Source organism: Halictus rubicundus, chromosome 13 (genome assembly GCF_050948215.1).
Source record: "Halictus rubicundus isolate RS-2024b chromosome 13, iyHalRubi1_principal, whole genome shotgun sequence".
NCBI classification, from domain to species: Eukaryota; Metazoa; Arthropoda; class Insecta; order Hymenoptera; family Halictidae; genus Halictus; species Halictus rubicundus.
The window spans coordinates 14,664,759-14,685,186 of NC_135161.1; the positions used below are offsets into that span (position 1 = coordinate 14,664,759).

The 20,428-nt window shown below is 31.9% G+C and overlaps 4 protein-coding genes and 1 long non-coding RNA gene across 5 annotated transcripts; 3 read left to right on the forward strand and 2 right to left on the reverse strand.

Moving 5' to 3' along the window:
* The first annotated feature begins 1,121 nt into the window (after window positions 1-1,121).
* Window positions 1,122-8,552, forward strand: Remo (Remoulade). The gene is made up of 12 exons (XM_076799610.1): window positions 1,122-1,453; window positions 1,738-1,941; window positions 2,045-2,188; window positions 2,524-2,595; window positions 2,694-2,765; window positions 3,279-3,362; window positions 3,445-3,777; window positions 3,857-3,993; window positions 4,149-5,075; window positions 5,157-5,403; window positions 5,463-5,756; window positions 5,960-8,552. Exons 2-12 carry the CDS (start codon window positions 1,754-1,756, stop codon window positions 8,193-8,195), a joined length of 4,734 nt encoding a protein of 1,577 aa, XP_076655725.1. The 5' UTR covers window positions 1,122-1,453; window positions 1,738-1,753; the 3' UTR covers window positions 8,196-8,552.
* Window positions 8,553-9,015: 463 nt separating this feature from the next.
* Window positions 9,016-10,918, reverse strand: Coprox (oxygen-dependent coproporphyrinogen-III oxidase). The gene is made up of 2 exons (XM_076799612.1): window positions 10,731-10,918; window positions 9,016-10,533 (listed from the first exon to the last, which is right to left on the reverse strand). Exon 2 carries the CDS (start codon window positions 10,525-10,527, stop codon window positions 9,367-9,369), a length of 1,161 nt encoding a protein of 386 aa, XP_076655727.1. The 5' UTR covers window positions 10,528-10,533; window positions 10,731-10,918; the 3' UTR covers window positions 9,016-9,366.
* Window positions 10,919-10,986: 68 nt separating this feature from the next.
* Window positions 10,987-13,021, forward strand: Serrs-m (Seryl-tRNA synthetase, mitochondrial). Its single transcript, XM_076799611.1, has 4 exons — window positions 10,987-11,351; window positions 11,424-12,154; window positions 12,302-12,469; window positions 12,635-13,021. The coding sequence occupies exons 1-4, from the start codon at window positions 11,289-11,291 to the stop codon at window positions 12,954-12,956; spliced, it is 1,284 nt and encodes a 427-aa protein (XP_076655726.1). The 5' UTR covers window positions 10,987-11,288; the 3' UTR covers window positions 12,957-13,021.
* Window positions 13,022-13,569: 548 nt separating this feature from the next.
* On the reverse strand, window positions 13,570-18,513 carry Kra (basic leucine zipper and W2 domain-containing protein kra). Its single transcript, XM_076799859.1, has 8 exons — window positions 18,357-18,513; window positions 16,164-16,235; window positions 15,799-16,079; window positions 15,437-15,741; window positions 15,087-15,330; window positions 14,541-14,760; window positions 14,285-14,462; window positions 13,570-14,107 (listed from the first exon to the last, which is right to left on the reverse strand). Exons 2-8 carry the CDS (start codon window positions 16,222-16,224, stop codon window positions 14,098-14,100), a joined length of 1,299 nt encoding a protein of 432 aa, XP_076655974.1. The 5' UTR covers window positions 16,225-16,235; window positions 18,357-18,513; the 3' UTR covers window positions 13,570-14,097.
* LOC143360740 (uncharacterized) lies at window positions 16,897-18,454 on the forward strand. Its single transcript, XR_013083337.1, has 2 exons — window positions 16,897-17,931; window positions 18,012-18,454. It is a non-coding gene; the product is annotated as an uncharacterized LOC143360740 (long non-coding RNA).
* Window positions 18,514-20,428: the final 1,915 nt, after the last annotated feature.

Here is a 20,428-nt window from a genome sequence, read left to right on the forward strand (position 1 = left end):
CCGTGTTTGGGCTTATTTTAATCGGGAAAAAATGATCAATCTATAGGTGATGATATCATTATGATAACGTTAATAATAAATATAATTGGGTTCAGTTAGGAAATTCCAATACGCTATGCGATACAATGATGTCTCTGATGCTGAATCACGACCATATCGAACGTCGCGTGTCGGAATATACATAATACCCTTTGTATTAAAATTCAAATTAATTATGTTGATATATTAACATTTGTTAACAATATGTGCAAAACATAATTTTTAAAACTATACTGTTGTTCTGTAGATTACTTAGGCGAACGTACATAAAACATTTAACAATTTTATGTTTGCATAAACGGTTAAAAAGATTAAAAGGATTTAATGAAATGATTTAGGATTGTAAATTCTATACTTTAATCAGGCATTCCTAAGGATGGCCCACGGAACCACACGGAACCACACGGAACCACACGGAACAGATCAGCGGCTGTTTCTCCTCTTGGCCTACTCGGCGAGTCAGTCCCCCACCATGTCCATTCCGACTTTTCCTTTGGTACGAGGCCCACGACCGCTGCACCGGCAGGTTACTCACCACTACTACGTATTCATGCACATGTACATGCCGAAGGAAAAGCGGAGTGGACATGGTGGGGACTGACCCGCCGAACAGGCGAAGAGGAGTGGCAGCCGTATTTGTTGCGCGGGCCATCGTTAGGTCATGCCTGTTTTAATTAACAAGCAGTACTTATGCCTCTGAATGTCGACAGCTCCGGAAAGCAGGAAAGAAATCGTTCGAAAGCTTTCAATGCGAATGCGAGCATCGACAGTTTTTGTACAAATATAATGCGGCAACATTGTGCTTTTAAAGCTGACAACGCTGTAAAATCTAGCTTTCTCAGACACACACAGGTTTTGTGTTGCAACGTCATGTGGTTCACTAGCTGACCGTTCCATTTCAATAGAGTCCGCTATCGTACCAGAGCATTTTCTACAGAGTCGGTAATTCAGAACCGTAAACAGAAAAATGAAGTGCATGCAATGGCTGCGGCGTGTAGAGTCTGATCCAGGCTAAAACCTAGACTAGGGGTCAGCACTGGTACCGGGAACACTCTCCTATCCTCTCTGGTATTATCAGATGGTCTAAGGTCTAAGGGTTTCGACTGTGTATATCTGTAACGTGAACGAATTGTATGATATCCCGAAAAACTCACGCAACACTGGCAACACAGCTTGCTTCTGCTTCAAATCTGTCGAGAGACAGAACCACTATCGAAAGTTTTCTGTATATGTAGCCGATAGTTTATTCCAGTTCATAGAGATCGCGGTGCTTATTGTGACAATGTTTCTGTACCTCTGTGATTATTTACAATGAATGTTTGCAAACAGTCTCGGACAATATCTGAGAAAAACATATAAAGTTTGACATTACAAGAATGTGACAAATACAATTATTACCGTGATCGTGCATGTTGTAAGTATTTTCAATTCATAACTGTACTGTATACCTTAACAAAAAATATTTACTTTATTTTCGTTTTTATATGACGAGCATAGTTGATTATGATTGAAAATTATATGTATATTTAGCAATAGTGTAGTTTGTATTCTGTAAACAAAAGAAGTTATAATTACTCTATTCAATATTTAGTTTATTTTTATCGCTAAAAATACTACTTCGTAAACAACATTTTAACAAACACTCATAATTTCATATTTATCTTTTAAATTGGTTTTATTATTATTGTTATAATATAGATAAAAGTCTCCCCTAATGATGAGAGCTGCGCTTGTGTTTTTAATTTTAACCCAAGCAAGAGGAAAAACAGTACAAACATGTCCACAATATTGTACATGCAAACTAGGTGCACAGGCAGAATGGTTACGTGTTAAATGCAGCAACGAATTGCAGGATATTAAAAATATTAATTTTGATAGCATCAGTTTGGAATTAGTGCAATTGTAAGAGCGCACAGAGTATTTTTCATAATAAATATATATAAAACTTCTAAACTACAGTGTACACTATGAATTGTTTCATTGCTCATCGAATAATATTTTGCAGGGATTTGAGCAAAAATAATATTTTTGCCATTGATGTTGACATTTTTCAGAACTTAACAAACCTTAAACGGTTGGATTTATCACAAAACAACATAACGCATATTGGGGAAGGTTGTTTGAATGGTCTTGGAAATTTAGAAAGACTGTGAGAATACTTACTGTTAAAACTTGTTCTTGCAATTAAAACCGATATAAGCTATTTTCAATGAAACTTTGATAGAAAGTAATTTTTATAAAGATATTTAATCCATATTTTTTATTGAACAAGCACTGCTATAGCAGCTTCACTCAGAGAAATGTATTTTAACCCTTCGAGTGTGTAGCCCTTCAGATCTAAACTTTTTCAATCATAACTGTCAAATTTTTTGTTAGAATACTTTCTATTAAAGTTTAACAAAATCCAATGACTAGGTATCTATCACTTTCGTATGTTATTTGGTTAGAAACAAATACTAATCCTACATCTACATTTAATTTTAGCGATTTAAGTGAGAACCAAATTTTATCCATAGATGTTTATGCATTTCAAAAATTATCCAATTTAAAAAGACTGTAAGTTTATTACCCATATGTTATTAAGTCATAAATTATATATGTCTTAAGTTACATTTAGGAATATTCAGAAGTATTAATTTCTTCAAATATTTTAGGAAATTAAATGAAAATAAGTTAATATCTTTAAAGGAAGGCACTTTTTATCGACTTAAATCTTTAAAACAGTTGTAAGTAAAGAAAATAGTACTTAAGGTGATTCTAGCAACCAGATTTAGACATATACCTCTCCTCTATTTAACACTAGATTGCTAGAGCGAGTCAATTTGTCTCATTTACGATTTTATTGCTATATATATAGAAAAATTTAAGTAATTTTTTTTTAAACATATGTTGGTTCTTAATAGAATTACGGAGGTAGGTATCTGATCACCCTCAATATCACAAATCTGTCATAGGGAATCACTGAGAGGGATACCTTCATTGCAGATACCTTCATTTTCATCTGGCAATCTAGTGTTAACAAAGTAACCTTGAGAACCCAAAAATCTCAATTTTTTAAAACTGTGTAGGCATGTAGAAAGTCCTAATAAAATTATCAGACAATTTTTTTAATCATTAACTTTGCTTGGAGCAGAGACTATGAACTTGACTTTGTCGCTAGTATTGACCTATACAATAAAGTAATAATAATTTAAGTCTGTATACTTAATGTAAGGAGGATCAACTTTATTCTGTTTTAGAGACCTTTCTGGTAATCCATGGAAATGTGATTGTGAATTATATTGGTTTAGCGATTGGGTTCATAAGAGTTCAGTAAAATTAATGTAATGTATATTTGTTCACCAAACTTACTTTTACTACATTTTTCACAGATATACATGCAATGAATTGTGTTTAATGTTTCAGTAATGCCCCAAAATGTTCGTCTCCTGAAAATATTAAAGGAGAATTTATAAAAAAATTAAGATATTCAGAAAATATTCAATGCCAGTGGTCACCTCCTACAATAGAACTTCGACCTATTCACAATCAAGTTGTTTTTGCTGGAGATTCATTAACTCTAAAGTGTAGAGCGCCGAGTATTACAGAGGATAAAAATGCAAAATTAAGTTGGCTATGGTATCCTAATAATACTACTGGTAGTGTTATGGATTTAAATGCATTTTCAGATCCACAGAAAAGTTTATCTAATATTAAAATTGATAATAGATATCTTAAGGACAGCGGAATAGTAGACAGGTATTCTAATATTTAATACAAAACTAAATCAATATTTTCATTTGCGTACATTCACATAGTTATATCACTATTTTTTCAGTTCACTTAGTATTATTTCAGTTAAAGATGAACATAATGGACAGTGGAGATGTTTATTACTTTCAGTAAATGGTAATAGAACAAAATCGATTAGCGTGATTGTCATTTCTGAACAAACCCGTTATTGTCCTCTAGCAGGTAAGATAAATTTGTAGAATTACAAACAATTTTGTGATATTTGTTTTTTACAAATTTCCACCAATTCGAAAGTGCAAATTCATTTCTAAAAGTGGCAATCATTGTTGTACTTAGAATCGGTACAAGTAAATATTTAATAAATGAATGTGTTGCAGTAACTAAGAATAATAAAGGTGTTTACACATGGCCAAAAACTGTGGTGGGATGGAGAGCAGAATTGCCATGCGAAGGCAATCATTTCTCAGGTTCAACGCAAATGCCTTCGAAAGCATTTTATCATTGCAACAGCACGGGATATTGGGAAGACCTAAATACAGAACTGTGCCCCTATATCTCCCAGACGACGAAAAGCTTAGAACAATTTTCTAAGGTTAATCTTTCTCTTGCGAAGATCAATTTATTGGAAACTGCAAAAAAATTTAAAAATTACACAGGACAAGACATAAAAGTACAAGATCCTATCGAAGTAAATTTTATAGTACAAACTATGGAAAAGTATTTGAACTTTTTAGTTGAAGAAAAGGATCTTGGTACTATATTACTCGATATTATCAGTACTGTGACTAATTTACCAAAAACCTTATTAAAAACAGCAGAAGTTTCTTTTAAATCATGCACAAGATTAATAAAGACAGTGGAAAAGATTGTGCAACTTACTCCACCAGTACAATCATTCAGAAAAAACATAGCCCTGGAAGAATTTAAGATAAAACGCAATAGTTTTACTGGATTAATATGTACATGGTACTCTAATGTTGCTTTTGTTAGTGATTCGGAATCAAAATTCTTACAGTGCACCACAAACAATAGAACTACTCCAATTAATACGAAAGACAAAATAATTGAAGCTTCAATACATTTGCCTGCATCATTATTAGAACACTCGCAAGAAGTCATTACTCACCAACTAATGATTTCTGTATATAGCAATAGCAAATTATTTCCTATTAGCGACAATATTGATAGTAACTTCCCTAATAATAATGATAATATTAATAATAATAATGATAATATTAATAATAATAATGATAATAATAATAACAACATGGATATTACATCGTGTATTATTGGAAGCAAATTATGTATGTATGGGTAATATGTATTCATGAAAAAATGCATGACTCTTAAAAGAAAGCAATGTATAAAATTGACGAAATTTTCAGTTGGAATGTCAGTAAAAAATTTAACTGAGCCTGTGTACATCATGTTAAGAATTCCAACTTATTATTATGCTGGCAAGAGATTACAGCCCATGGTTTGGGACGAAACACTTGATAAATCAGGTGGATGGACGAGCGATGGTTGTCATTTGAGAAGTGAATTAAACAATTTAATATTATTTCATTGCAATCGATTAGGATATTATGGGATTCTGCAAGATATATCTTATCTGGATAGAAGTGGCAGTAGGTACGTATTTGATGACATCTTGACATTTTCTCCAAATTACAACATAATTTCTTTTTTAGTTTACTTGGAGCAAAATTTAGGTACTTAAATCCTGCAATATATATTGGAAGTGCTGTAACAATAACGTGTTTAACTATTATCTCTGTCACGTATATTATTTGTTACGCGTCGATCGCGATGCCAAAAAAAGCAAAACACTGTATTATCAATACTTGGTTTGCCGTAGCATTATTAACATTTTCTTATACTGTTGGCATTCATCAAACGGAAAACATTCAAATTTGTCAAGGAGTTGGCTTAACGCTTCACTACTTATCTTTGTGCTGTCTATTATGGATGGCAGCAACTGCAAGGTAATTACTTTTTGCATTCCTCAAATACTACTTTATACATAGAGAGTGAGTCAATAAAAACTTTGATAGCATTACAATAGTTTGATAGATATATTTTATACATATATATGAGATCAAAGTCCTTATTAATGAACTCTGCACACTATGTATTATATTTACAATGATATTAATCGACATTATCTAAAAATCTAATCTATTTGCAGTAATATGTACAATCAGTTTTCAAAACCAGACCTTGAAGATATTCAAAATAATGAATTATCGGATGAACCAATACCGAAACCATTGCTAGGCATTTATTTAGTTGGCTGGGGTATAGCTATGATAATTTGTGGTATATCTGGAGCAATAAATCTGCAGGAATATGCAGGACATTCTTATTGCTTTCTTACATCAGGTCCTGCTTTGGCTGCGCTATTTCTTCCAGCAGCAATTTTAATTGTATACTTAATTATTTTCCATCTACTTATTAAATGTGCACTTCAAAACGAAGATGTGACTGCTCAATCGTTCGAAGGTACACAAGGTACAGAAAACATGGACTTAGAATTATTGGAACCAAGCACGAATATGCCTATAAATAGAAATAGCATACACAGTGCGCAAATATCTTCTGATATTGTGGATCCTGAACATACTCAAATAAGACAATTAAGAGGTCAAATAGTTATGTTTATTTTATATCTAATATCATGGTTCACTGCAGCAGCAGCGACTGCAAAACCATTCAGCTCGTACATGTTGTTCGATGAAATCATATTCTCCGTTCTATATTCACTCTTCTCAAGTTCGTTTGGTATTTTTGTACTTGTTTTTTATGGAATTGTACGAAACGATGTTAAGTCGGAATGGTTGAAAATGAGTTGCTGGCTTCAAAAGCGAAAGAACCGGTGTTGTAGAACAAGAAGCATTTCTGATACAAATCCTGTAATTCCAACGCATCCTCTGGCACAGCATTTAGTGCCGCCATTATCTAATTCTCAGGCAATCCAAGTAACATCTGACTCCAATTCCATTAACTCGTCGAGGTGTACGAATAGGTCACAAACGTGTAATGCATTTAAATTTATAGACGCTTTGAGCAATCGAGAATCTTTACCTGACGTTAGGAAAGTAGCAAATGTAAATTTAGTTGTATTACACCGACAACAATATAGATCTAATAATTCTGTTACAACGTATACCGAACCGACTTGTGTTGAAATGTTTTATAATCCTCATCAAAGCGGCGTTGCTAGGAAATTCTTTAGAAAGCAACGCCGTCATACAAAGAATAATAATCTCGGTCCTAGAAAACAAGGTGATGGCGGTGCTACTAGTGACGCTGGCAGTTGTATGTCTGCACCGCGATCTACTGCAAAATTAGAAAGTAATATAGGTCAAACTATTCTAAGTACTAGTGCAAAAGTAAATAATACAAATATTCATGTCGAATTGAATCCAATAAACGATACTAAAAACGTTAACATTCTCTCGGATAGTGGTGGCAGTATGTCGGAAGAAAGAAATGTCCCAATGCGGTTTGTTATTGGCCAAGAAAGTCTTCTTCGAAATGTCAATAAAATCAACAACAATTGCAGATTGCAGAAGACTACGTCACATGATTCAGACGTAGACGCTAAAAGTGACGAAGAGAAACACTTGAGAAATGTTTCGCAGCAATGTAGTTTAGAATATAGTTCTGAAATAGAATCAGCTACACAAATGACCAGCGAAAAAAGTGATCATAATTTACCAGAAATTTATGAAATTGCAGAAACGGTTGTAGAAGAACAATTTGTAAGAAAAAGATGTCAAAGCATGAATGAATCTTATGAAACAAGACAACGACACTCAAAAAGTAACTTACAACATTTATTTCACTCTAATAGTATGTTCTGTCTTCCAGTAGACACTGCAAAACCTTTAAAAAATAATTATTGTAATTCACTAAATGACATTGCGTCTTTCATTAGTTCAAAAAAATGTGAACACTCTAAATCGTTATTAATAAACGCACAATGTACTGCAAGTTCAATCTTGTCTAATCGGGTTTCTGTTTCACGAAAATCACTTAATCAGTCTGAATTATTTTCTGCAAAGAAGAACTTAATTAGTGAAAGTACACCCAATTTAGAGCAAACATTGAAACTTAAGTCGTCTAATGCATGCACAAAAGAATACAATTCTTGTTTCCCTGCTGAAATCGCATTATCCAATAGAAATCACACTAATGTGCCACAAGAGTCTAAAGAAAAGACTATCAATTGTTTAACTGACACCAAATTGCTTATGTCAAATCCTTGCAACATTGTAAAAAATTTTGACTCAAACAATGATATAGAAAATGTGAACAAAAATACGAACTTAAACAGTATACAACAGACTGAGATCAGCAAATTTTATTTGAAAAATCAAAACATTTATCTACAAGTTGCTAAGAAGGAAACAAGCGTTTAATCAAACCTGTTTACTCACACGTGACAAATAACTTACCTACATTTATTTTAGTAAAAATATTCAAAAAAGCAAGCATAATTTCAAGACAACAGTTACACTTTATTAAATCTAAGAAATTTGACGACTTATTATATTACGTCACTGCTTTTATAAAGTATAGTTCCTATGATGACAAAAATTATTCTTTGTATAGAAAGTATTCTATCTTCTACTAATATCTTTTCCAAAAATGCCAAATATCTTCCATATATTTTTGTTTATAAATATAAAAACATAAGAGAAGTGTATACATCTTAAATGACTTTTAGAACATGTTTTTATTCATGGAAGTGTACATATACATAGTTAACGAATTTTTAACATTAATAACCACATTTATTCGTTGAAACCAGTTCTCCTAATTTTATAATCATGTCTTTTCATTATACATATAAAAACAGAAGTAATCGAAATTTGTATAATTATATAGTTAAATAATATAGTTATTAACATTCGTTTCCTTTTTATACATACTTTTGTACTGATCTCTTTGTAATATTTTATGTAATTTATAACTGTAACGTAACATTGTATATCGCTTTCAAAAATATCCTCGTGGAGTACTGATATCTTCTGCCGCTAATAAAGTGTGTTTTTAAGACTGAATATTTTAACACGTAAATTGAGATTGTATCGTATTTATAATACAACTATATTGTGTACTATATATTTATATGTACAAGGATCGTATAATTTATGCATTTACTTTTAAATCTTGTATATTGTACATAGTTTGCAGTGTTACTTTTAATATAAATAAATATGTATATTAAACAATACTTGTGTAAATCAACATTTATTCTAGTAAAATTATTTTATGTAATGTTTAAAAGTACATTACAAAATAATATATACACCATACATGTTCATTGTATGTAAATATTATTTGCATATAAAATATACCAATTTTTACACATGCTTAGCACCCAGTTCCTTAAACAATTAGTTTGTATGCATATATACTCAATTCGTATACGCAGTATGTTTGTACACTTGGTTGTTACTCTAGACTCTAGAGTTTTAACTATGCTGTGATTTTTCACATGTATGAAATATAAAAAGAGTTTAAAACTTTGACTGAGTTTAAAAAATTATTGATAGCTGCTTTCAGTGGGTATTTTTGTGGCTATTTTCACAAATTCAGCCAATTTTTAGGATTCTTTAACACTTCAGTAAGTATTGCTTCTTTTGAATCAGGTTCTGGTTCATGCATGTACTGCCACTTAGCAGATAAAGGTAGAGACATTAATATACTCTCATATCGCGCACCTGGAGTATATAGACCAAACTTTGTACCACGATCATATATTAAATTAAATTCAACGTATCTTCCCCTACGCAATAATTGCCATTGTCTCTCAGCATATCCATAAGCATCTTCTTTGTGCTTATTTACTAATGGAATGTAAGAAGGAATTACAGCTTCTGCACAGGACTTTACAAACTGAAATGCTTCATTTTGACTTGGTTCATCGAGATCATCAAAAAAGATACCACCCACACCTCTACGCTCTCCCCTATGTGTAATGAAAAAATAATCATCACACCACTTTTTAAATTTGGTATAATAAGATGAATTATGCTTATCGCACGCAGCTTTTAGAGTACGATGAAAATGTTTTACATCATCTTCATCTAAATAATAGGGTGTTAAATCAGTACCACCTCCAAACCACCACTGAACTGTGCCATCTGAGTTTTCAACTTCGAAGTAACGATAATTAAAATGTATTGTGGGAATCATAGGACTACGAGGATGTATTACAGCACTTACACCAGCTGCAAAGAATGGTACAGAACCTTCTTGCATTTTCTTTCCTCGTGCTCTCATTTGTTGTATAGCACTTGGTGGTAATGTACCAGTAACAATAGATACGTTTACACCAGCTTTCTCAAACACGGTTCCATCTTGTAAAACACATGTAATTCCACCACCACCTTCTTTTCTGGTCCATCTATCAGTTTCAAAACGATAATCTGGATCTTCCAATGACTCTAAAGATTTGCAAAAGTCTGCTTGAGTTTTCATTACCAATAATTCCATTCTTTTCCTCATACTATTATTTTTCTTTAATTCTTCAATATCAGTGATAGGCTGTGCCATAAATTTTGTAATATCTACTTCACTTTGTGCTGTGAAAACAGTTTGTCCAGACGTATTATAAACCATAACAGCTGTAAAAACACTAACTCCAAAATATTTTAAATTTCTAGTCTTATTCCAAAGCTCGCAATGGTTAGAAAGAAAATAACGTAGGGAAGACCATTTCCTTGATATCATACGGAGTCCCATAATGATCTGGAATTGTTATTATTTACAAATTTAAGCATTATAACATGAATTATAATATTCGTATCGTTTAATTTTACTTTCAATTTTGAATTAAAAAGTGAACGATGTTAAATAGGTTAACTTTAATTTTACTTTAAAGCCTTACCATTAATAATTAAACTATTTGTTTTTTTTATATTTTATAAATACGTAGTGGTACTTACTGCTTTTTATTTCATTAACAAGTGCTTATGATAATATAATTAATAATCGAAGAGTTGTTGATGACATAAATCTTATGTAAATAACCGAATTTATGTAAATAGAACAAAATTTAAATACATAGATTTAATACTAATAGTATTTACTTAATATGTAATATTGTTTACAAACTAAGCACATAAGTCCTAATCAAGAAAGTTTTATGTTATTACAGCTACATACATACATATAAATTGTATGTATGTACATAACAATGATTTTGTATATGGAAGCAGAAGAGATAAGTTGTTCCGCAAACCGGTCGTAAAATTGATAACAATATTTCAATTATTAATGTTATTGTAAATCGTGTAGTTTCTTTTATTTGGACATATGTAGTAGTAATAGTAATAACAGTGTGATATTGGTTATTACGTGTATAAAAAATACAAATGCATATACATTACGTAGGTTAATGAAATATTATCAACTGTATCCATGTATACCTATGTATATATGTATGTATACATATACACAGGAAATATTGGAACACTCTAAATTGACATCATTCAATAGTTAAAATGTGGTTTAAACAAGGATTTCATCGTCTTATTAAGAATCATCGATTTTATGCACGTGACTTGGTATGTTATAAATTTTATTTTCTCATTATGTATATACGTAAATTATAAATGATTATGTTCATTCCATTACAGTCTCAAAAACGATCTATACAAAATCATACATACTTAATGCAACAAATCCCAGAGCCTGAATACAACATAAGCTTTTTATGCGATCCAGCTAATCGAGATGACATTTTTAATAATATAATCGCAAGAAAAGGTGTTGGAGATATCGACAAGGTTCTTGAGTTGTCACAAAAACCAGAATTAAAAGAATCATTTTTATGTGAATTAAGTAAAATACCAAATCAGACAGACCCACTTGTACTATCTTACGGTAGTGAACCAAGGGTGCTAAAAGAATGTGGATATAAACCAGAATTTGATTTTGAACCAAAAGAATTCACAGAATTGGCTATACCATTGAAATTACTGAAAAGCAAATTTTTATCTCCTTTGATAGGACAAAAGGGATATGTATTTGTAGGAGATTTAGCAGAATTAGAAGAAGCATTGGTACACTACACAGTTAAACAATTATTGAAGAGTGGCTTTAAACTTGTTTCAGTACCTGACATTATTCCTACTAATATTATAGAAAGATGTGGATTAATATCAGATAATGGACGAACTCTTGTGTATAATTTAAGTCCATCCTATGGAGATAGTTACAGTTTGTCTGGAACAGCTGAAATGTCGTTAGCCTATAAAGTTATGAATACTACATTTCCTGCTGAAGAATTACCTTTAAAATTAGCTGCTGTAAGCAGATGTTTTCGTGCAGAAACTTCTCATCTATTAGAAGAAAAAGGAATATACAGGTAACCTTCTTATTTTTTTCATTACAGGAAGCGTTGTTAATGTAACCCATTATTGTGCAATTCTTAAAACTTATTATTTGCCAATGTACAAATAAATTATAAATTATAATTTGGACATTTTATTTCAATTTATCTGTATGTCACCAGGGTTCATCAATTTACAAAAGTTGAAATGTTCGTTTGCTCTGCACAAGAGAAGTCTATGGACCAATTCCAGGAACTTCAAAACTTTCAAGAAAATTTATTTTCTTCTTTAAATTTACATTTTCAAATAATTGATATGCCGCCAAATGATTTAGGAGCTCCTGCATACAGGTATGTAAAAGGTGGCCCTATTACACTACAAAATTATATACATTTTCATTAAATTCAATTTCTTTAGATTTATGTATAAAAGTGTGGATTTGCATAAACTTTTACTATGTATATATTAGACATGTTTGATTGCAGTCCTTTAATTTATTATTTTATCAAATTTAGGAAAGTTGATATGGAAGGTTGGATGCCTGGAAGAAAATTATATGGAGAATTATCTAGTTGCAGTAATTGTACAGATTATCAATCACGACGACTTAACATAAAATATAAAACACAAAATGGCGAATGTTTACATGTGCATACCCTAAATGGAACTGCTTGTGCATTACCGCGTATGTTAATTGCACTTTGTGAAACATATCAAACAAAACATTCTCGTATTATGATACCTGAAATTTTACTACCTTACATGAAAGAAAAAACGTTAATTAAGAAACAACCTATTCCAGATGTGAGAACGTATAAATTTAAGCACAAAATTTAATTAATCACTTCAAACAGTTTTCTTATTAATGTAAATATATTTCTGCTTTATGATATTTGTAAATATATAATTAAATTACTAATATATATTACACGAATGAGTATGTGTCTCGTAATTTTTAAATAAAGACTACATAACCTTTCTTTCTTTAATTATTATATACATAAACTACATTTCAATGTCATTGAAAATAACATTTTATTGAATAACTAATCTAATTCAATTAAAAAATAAATTTACTTTACGCTCCCATTTTGTTTTCGCACAAGATTGCGATATTATTAGTAATTATTTAATTATTATTTAGTACTTATAGTCCTTAGAAATATATCCTGAGAAATATGTCCTGAGAAAAAAAAAACATTTTAACATGAAAAATGATGGGAAGTTAAAAATAATTCAACGAGTTATATATAAACAATAGAATTATACTTTTTAACACACAAATTATAAAGTAATACGTCTAAAATATAATATTTAATACGTTATGTGTAAGTAGAGTTCAAAATATTTTTAATAATTTGTGCAAATTTTTATTATTCGACCAAACAAACTAAATTCTAGTTAATATTAAATTATGGTTCGGCGTTGAAGTAAAACATTTTCTTGCAAATACCTCTTAATGCAAAGACAAATATATTTCCATAATTACACAACTTAAAATCGTTTGTTAACATTATTACAGGAAGTTAGGATTTACCAAAACTTCAAATATTAAACATCACCTGACAATATATTTTCTATAAACTAATACAATATTCTCATACAAAGAAAGAGGGTCTAAAAATTATGCACACACAGGGATAAAGATCTATTCTTCAATTACTTTTTTGTTATTCTGTATATATTTTGTTGCGGTATTATAAAAATGTAACACAAAATATTTCTTCTTAAAGTAATACAATTTAAGGACATTGCAAATTTACATTTTATCTCTCACACTAATTGGATGCCGGTAATGTCGATTCCTGTTTATTAACAATTAAAAAGTTTTATGTACTTCGTCATACTGTGCCTCGCAATAATACAAACTTTGGTTTTTCAAAATTTCTATTTGTCAGTACAATCCAATTGTAGTTTATGCCTAATTAATTTTTTAAATTTTGGATGAAATCCAAAAGTTAGATTCTGATAATGAAGGTTATGTTATCCTGAAATACGAAAGAAATGTAGTTAATGTAATAAACAAGACAAAATCAATAATTAACACAATAAGATCAACGAGACAGCTATTTTCTTCTCCGTACTTCTCTTCTGATTCTATTACAGTATCTTAGACTCGAAAAATAGCTTTCTCGCAGAGCCTCTTATGAATTAAAGTCAAGTACTTTTGTTGCTTTTCTTCTTCCTCTTCTCCATCCTCCTCTTCTCCTGATTCAGATTCTTCTTCGGCTATCTGTAACCATTCTACGAATTTTTTCATTTGGTGCAGGAAAAGCAGTTTTCCTTTGACAGAATGGCCTTCCTTATACCACTTTAAAATCACTTCTTCCGATATTACATCAGCTAAATGAAAATCCATGATTAAAATAAAGAAATTTTCATAAAACCTGTATAAAATCATTTATGTCTCGTATAACTTACTTTTATAAAATAGTAAAACAATTTTTTGGAAGACTTTCATGAAGTTCATATTTTCATAACAGAATTCCTGAATTTTGAGAAGAAGTGCTAGCTCAGATCTGGCAGTGACAGTGAAAGCATCAAACAGTGGAGTGTATACTTTTAAATGTTTCAGTGCTTGATCAGCTACCAGCTCTTCCTTTTTGTTCCATTCGGCTTGACCCATTACAACAACCCAAATCTGAAAATGTATATTAATCTTAATACAATTACTAAACAATTATTTACCAATAGTAATTAATTAATTACTAGTTATGAGAATAGTATATTGACGACATAACAGTATCCAAGCCTAAAGATTTTATAATAAAGTTTTTAGTTGCAGTAACAATTTCGATCATGTACCAAGAAGTTGCTTTCAGTAGTGTAACTTTTGTCATTTCTTTTCGAAATATTATTTAAAAGAACATTTTTTCACAACACGGTCATGAAAACTTCTATTAAAAAGTTTTCGGTAGGTAAGCTGTAAAATGAATGTATAATAATTAATAATAAAGCCACATTTACCAGACCGATCACTTCATGTTCAGGAATGACATTTCTTTGTGCCATTTCTTTGAGATCAATTATGATATCTTTCATAGGGCGATTATCGGCTAAATCGTCCAATAAAAGTTGTTGTAAATCTCGTTTTGCTTCCTGACTTGCTTGAGCTTTATGTAATTTTACAATATCTGCGAGACCAACAGCTTCAAATACAGATCGAAAATACTCCTCTGTTCGTTTATTGGGTGGTACAAATTCCATTAACCTTGGGTGGTACAATTTCATTAGAACAAAACAATCATATAAGTTATAGATTCAAGGTATTATATAATATAATACATAATATCAGATTGCACAAAACGTTTTTGTACCTTCTTTCAATATTGCCCCTTTTCAATGCAGTCATTAAACTAGACAAGCCCTTCTCATCCCTCCAAGTAACAAAGACTTCTAATAAAAAGTCTAGTGCTAAATTATCCTTGACAAGATGTTCATTGATTAAAACTGAAAGAACCGATGGTGGTACGGAACCATTAGAAATCCACAAAGCTGTCATTCTGGCTAATTTTATTCTTTCTGTAGTAGAAAATCCCTTCATAAAGACCAATACTTTTTTCATTTCATCTTCAAACATTTTTTCCAAATATTTATAGCGTCGCATAAGTTTGACGAATACCTAAAAATAAAATTATATTGAACATTGTACAAAGATATGTTATGAAGATTAGCTTACTTGTTCAAAGTTCCGCATTGATTCCATATCTTCTGGCTGTTCGAAGACGCAAGCAGTAGTTTTAACAGGTTTGTCACCATCTTGAACAATGAAACCGCCAGGAACCAAAAGACCCCCAGCTATTAAGATGTCAAATAGGTCTTCCCCGTACCGGCGGTAATCTAATTTTGAACCAGCTGCATCCAAGTACTTCGAAATCGCGTCTAGGTCGTTACCAGCTTTTTCCAAACCCAGTATAATAGCATCTCGAAATCCGTTTGGATCATACTTTTCTTTTTCATCTGAAAATTAACTTTCTTTAATTATGCTCTTAAGTATTGTAAAAAGAAAAAAAAAAAGAAGATGTTATTATTACTAAAGCATACCTCTTTTTCTGGTCTTTATGCGTTGACCTGACAATATTGGTTTTTCTATTTTTTGACTCATACAATACCCTTCTGAAATTTTAATAACTATCATAATTGGAAGTTCTTGATTGATACAATACAATGATCATATATCTGATCTAGTCACTATGTTCTGTCACACACAACTTGATTCATGTTAAATATTATCCAACATTTCTAATGCCAACACACGCATGATTTCTATTTATAATTTGTATTTGAATATTAATTATTATTTCCATTACCTATATTAACACATTTTACCTGCCAGCGATTATTACATAATTTTTTTTAAAGCCCATAGACTGTGGCTAAACAAGTTTTAGCGGATCTTTCAAGAGCAACAACAATCTAAATTTAATTGTGAACCAACAAGTTACTTCCATTAATGTATTGTACCAAAATGCTTAATTTGAACCAGAATGATAGGATTTTCAATAGTGGTATTGAACAACTATTGAAAATCCTATCATTCTGGTCCCAGTCGGTAAAGTGTTAAGTTGATTTCCAAACAAAGTGATATAGCATTTTTAAGCAGTATAAGCATAGAACAGCAGGAGCATCTATATCTATGTATATTTTGAACTATTATATCTTTGTAAGACATAACAAAACTAGTCAAACCACTATCAGCACATTTCTTGCTGACCTAACATTACTTTATATATAAATTTCTAAAAAATTGTTTTCATACCTTACCAATGGATATCAATGGACATAAAAACGCATCAATAAAATATTGTGAGCAAAAAATAGCACGAATATATTTATCTATGCTGTTATATTTAATTAAGCGAAACTTTCGAAAACCGAAAAATTTTTAAAATCAGAAGTCTCATTTTGTATAGAAAACTGTGTTCACGAGAAGGATTTTTGACAACTTGAAAATTATGATCTAAAATTTTTAAAAGCCCAAACTTAGGTTCAGATCTAACCCAGACCAAAAATCCTTCTTGCAAACATTGTTTTTTATGTCAAATGAAGTTATTTGCAAAATTTCAGCCAAATCGGACGTGATCGGTTTCTAGAAGTACAGTCTTTAATTAATATGTATGTATTAGTGTATGTCTTGTTCGGAAAAATATGGCAGGTAATAATTATTATATTGAAATGCAATAAATTATATCGAATGAAAATTGCTCATTGTCTGTAAGAATAATCAATTCGAAAAATCTTTATCTTAAAAAGAATTCCAAACAGATCTTAATAATGGAATTACATTGTACCTAGTTTCCTTGCATGGAAATATTTGGTAAATAGCAACTTTGGTAAGTAGCAACTTGTTCTTTGGTTATGTTGCATTCATCTACTGCTAATGACATTTTCGAATTTCTATCAGTGCTTATTGTAACAATTGAATTTACTTATTCATTATAATTTTTTGATTATACAAAATAAAAAAAATATTTTATGAAAACATTAGGTACTTTTAATTGTATAAGAGCTATTAAAAAATGTAATATGTCGCACTATTTAAATAAAATTGAGTAGGGCCCCTTCTCAAGATATTCAAGATATAACGTCTTGAATATCTCATAAATCACAAATAACTACATATATGTTGCTTATATCAAGTACTATTAGTAACATAAGTACGTTCAGTACTATTAATATAAAATAACCTAAAATTTGTTTTAGCCCAGAAACAAGGTCATATTAAAAATACGTTTAAACAAATTTCCGCTTTACCCCTTGTGCTATATCTGTTACTAACATATTATTCAGACATTGAAAAATATTTGCTATGGTAAAATATTGATATTTAAGTCGGATATATAAATGTATTTCGTCGTTAATTATACTTAAAAATGTTTTTCGAAATTGTAGATTTTATAGGGTCAAGCGGACTGCAATACGACGACAAGGAACGTAACATTCAACTTTACATAGAACTGCTGTTGGCAGTTCACTATCAAATGGCGCCTTTTATTAAATATACCGTTTGATATCATAATTTATAGTTGTTGAATACTTGGATATTACGTCGATAATGTGAAATTTCTATAAAATACGTATATTTTAAGTAGTCTATTATTTCTAAGGTTAAGGTCGTGTAATGAGACCACGATGGCTGAAATCTATGAAAATGTTATACTCTGCGCGACGGTTCCAGTTGTTTCGAAAACCAGAATTTATTGAACAGCTATTAAAGATATTTGTTCTTTGACTTACATAAATGCACGTACAACTGTAGAACTACCCTTTTCCAGGTGAATAAAGGCAATAAGAAATATCTTAAAGAGGATTTTGAGTACTCGAGAACAGCGAAACCGAAGAGAATCAATCTGAGGAGAAGTTACAATTGACAGGGAATAGATAGGATACTCGAATTTCTGTTTCGTAGCATCTCCTTAGCGCCATCTAAATAAGTTAAGAAGAAAGAGGGCGCTAAATACCAAAGAGAGATCAATTTTAATACTAAGTTAATTTTCCGTTTCATTGTGATGTTCTATAAAAGTGACGGAACTTAATATAGATATTATTTTATATATTTAAGTCAATCATAATTATACAATATGTTCTCATTGTGGGTTTATTTATCGTTACTAAGAAGTTGCAGAAATCGTATAATGTAGCACTTATGTAATCACTTGGGTGATCTAAATCTAGATGAATATAAAACAATTGTTTTCTTTTATATTTCTTTCTGATGTACCGTCTCATTGGATGACAGCAAGAACAACTTATTTACAGTATTTCTCCGTAGTGTCGCGAAATTTAGGAAACGAAACGCGACGATAAAGAGGGAAATAAAATTTCTCCTCGACTTTATTGGTTGACTATTTGTTACTGCAGCACTGCTGCCCTCGTGGCCAGAGACGGAGAAAGAGGGAAATAGCGTTCAGCCACGGACTAATTCACTCTATAGATTACAAAACTTCGGTAATTTTTTAAGAACTAATTTTTGGTACGCACAAAGAGGAAATGAGAGTGATCACGCCCGGGATTTTAGTGTCCCGGTATAGTGCTGCCCCCTAGTCTAATATTTAGTGGCGAAACGCCCAAGCTTATAGCCGATTAGTGTTCAGAATTCCCCCGCTGGGTGGCGCCACGTACAACTTCGGGAAAAATCTGCAAACAGCGCCATTAGCTCGTAGTGGCGAAACGCCCAAGTTTGTAACCGATTATAGTGTTGAGGATTCCTCCGCTGGGTGGCGCTGGCGGCACCAATGTCGGTTACTCGGTCGGTAACGTTTGGCTAACAGTTTGAGCGTTTTGCCGCTACAGTCTAGTGGCGCTATTCACAGACTTTCAGGAGCAGATGATTCCTGCCGCTAATTGCACTACCACTTATGGGAATATCGGCAAGAATCATTTGTTCCGTTCATTAGGGGTTGGATATTAAAAAATCGAATAACCGTAAACGAAGGTTGTCCGGCGGTAACATGTATAGGAAAAAGTTGTTCAGAGCGTTTCTCGACTTCTCGCTGCGATCCACGTTGATTTGGGTTGAGCTAGTTGGTCTTAACGATAATTGTAGCACACGAAACTAATCGTCGATAGCAAGACAACTCACAAACATCATTTTGTTTTCAAGATTTGTTTTCTTCTGTTTGTTCAGAAAGCCAGCGAGGTGGCCTAAAAGGTTCCTTCCTCCTGCATCGTGACAATTGCGATATTTTGTGTTTCGTTGAGAAAAATGCAATCTACGGGACATTAAGGATAACATACGCGTGCCATCATTTTCTCCAGCAGTGTATTTGTATTATTTGGAAACGATACGAAGGATCAACATTTCTAGTACGAGGAAAACGAAGTGGATCTGATGATTCGAATCGACGCCGGCGCATCGTTATAAATCAAAACTTTCGGAAAGGTAGCTCTATTCTCCGGCGGCACCACGGCACAATACCACCGGCACACAATCGTACGCGAAACGAATCGAATCGAAACGAAACGAAACGAAACGAAACGAAACGCGTCCGTTCAACCGATTTGTTTGTTCGGCCGGTCCACGATCGAATGAAATCCGCTTAATGTAATCGAAGGGTTTTCGCTCTTGAAAGAGGTTGCACGGGTTTGAAAACACGTCGAAGAGGGTCGAGCGTGGGTACAGGGGCGAAGCGAGAGAACCGGATGGGAAAGTTAAAAAAGGGGGAGAGAAAGGGGCAGAGTTCGACACACGCGACACGAGCTTACTTTTAGTTTTTGCACGCCACTTGAAACAACCCCCGGGGGCATTAATCTCGTTTAATCAAACAGCGATAATACTTCCAACGACCCTTCATTTTGTTTATCCTTGT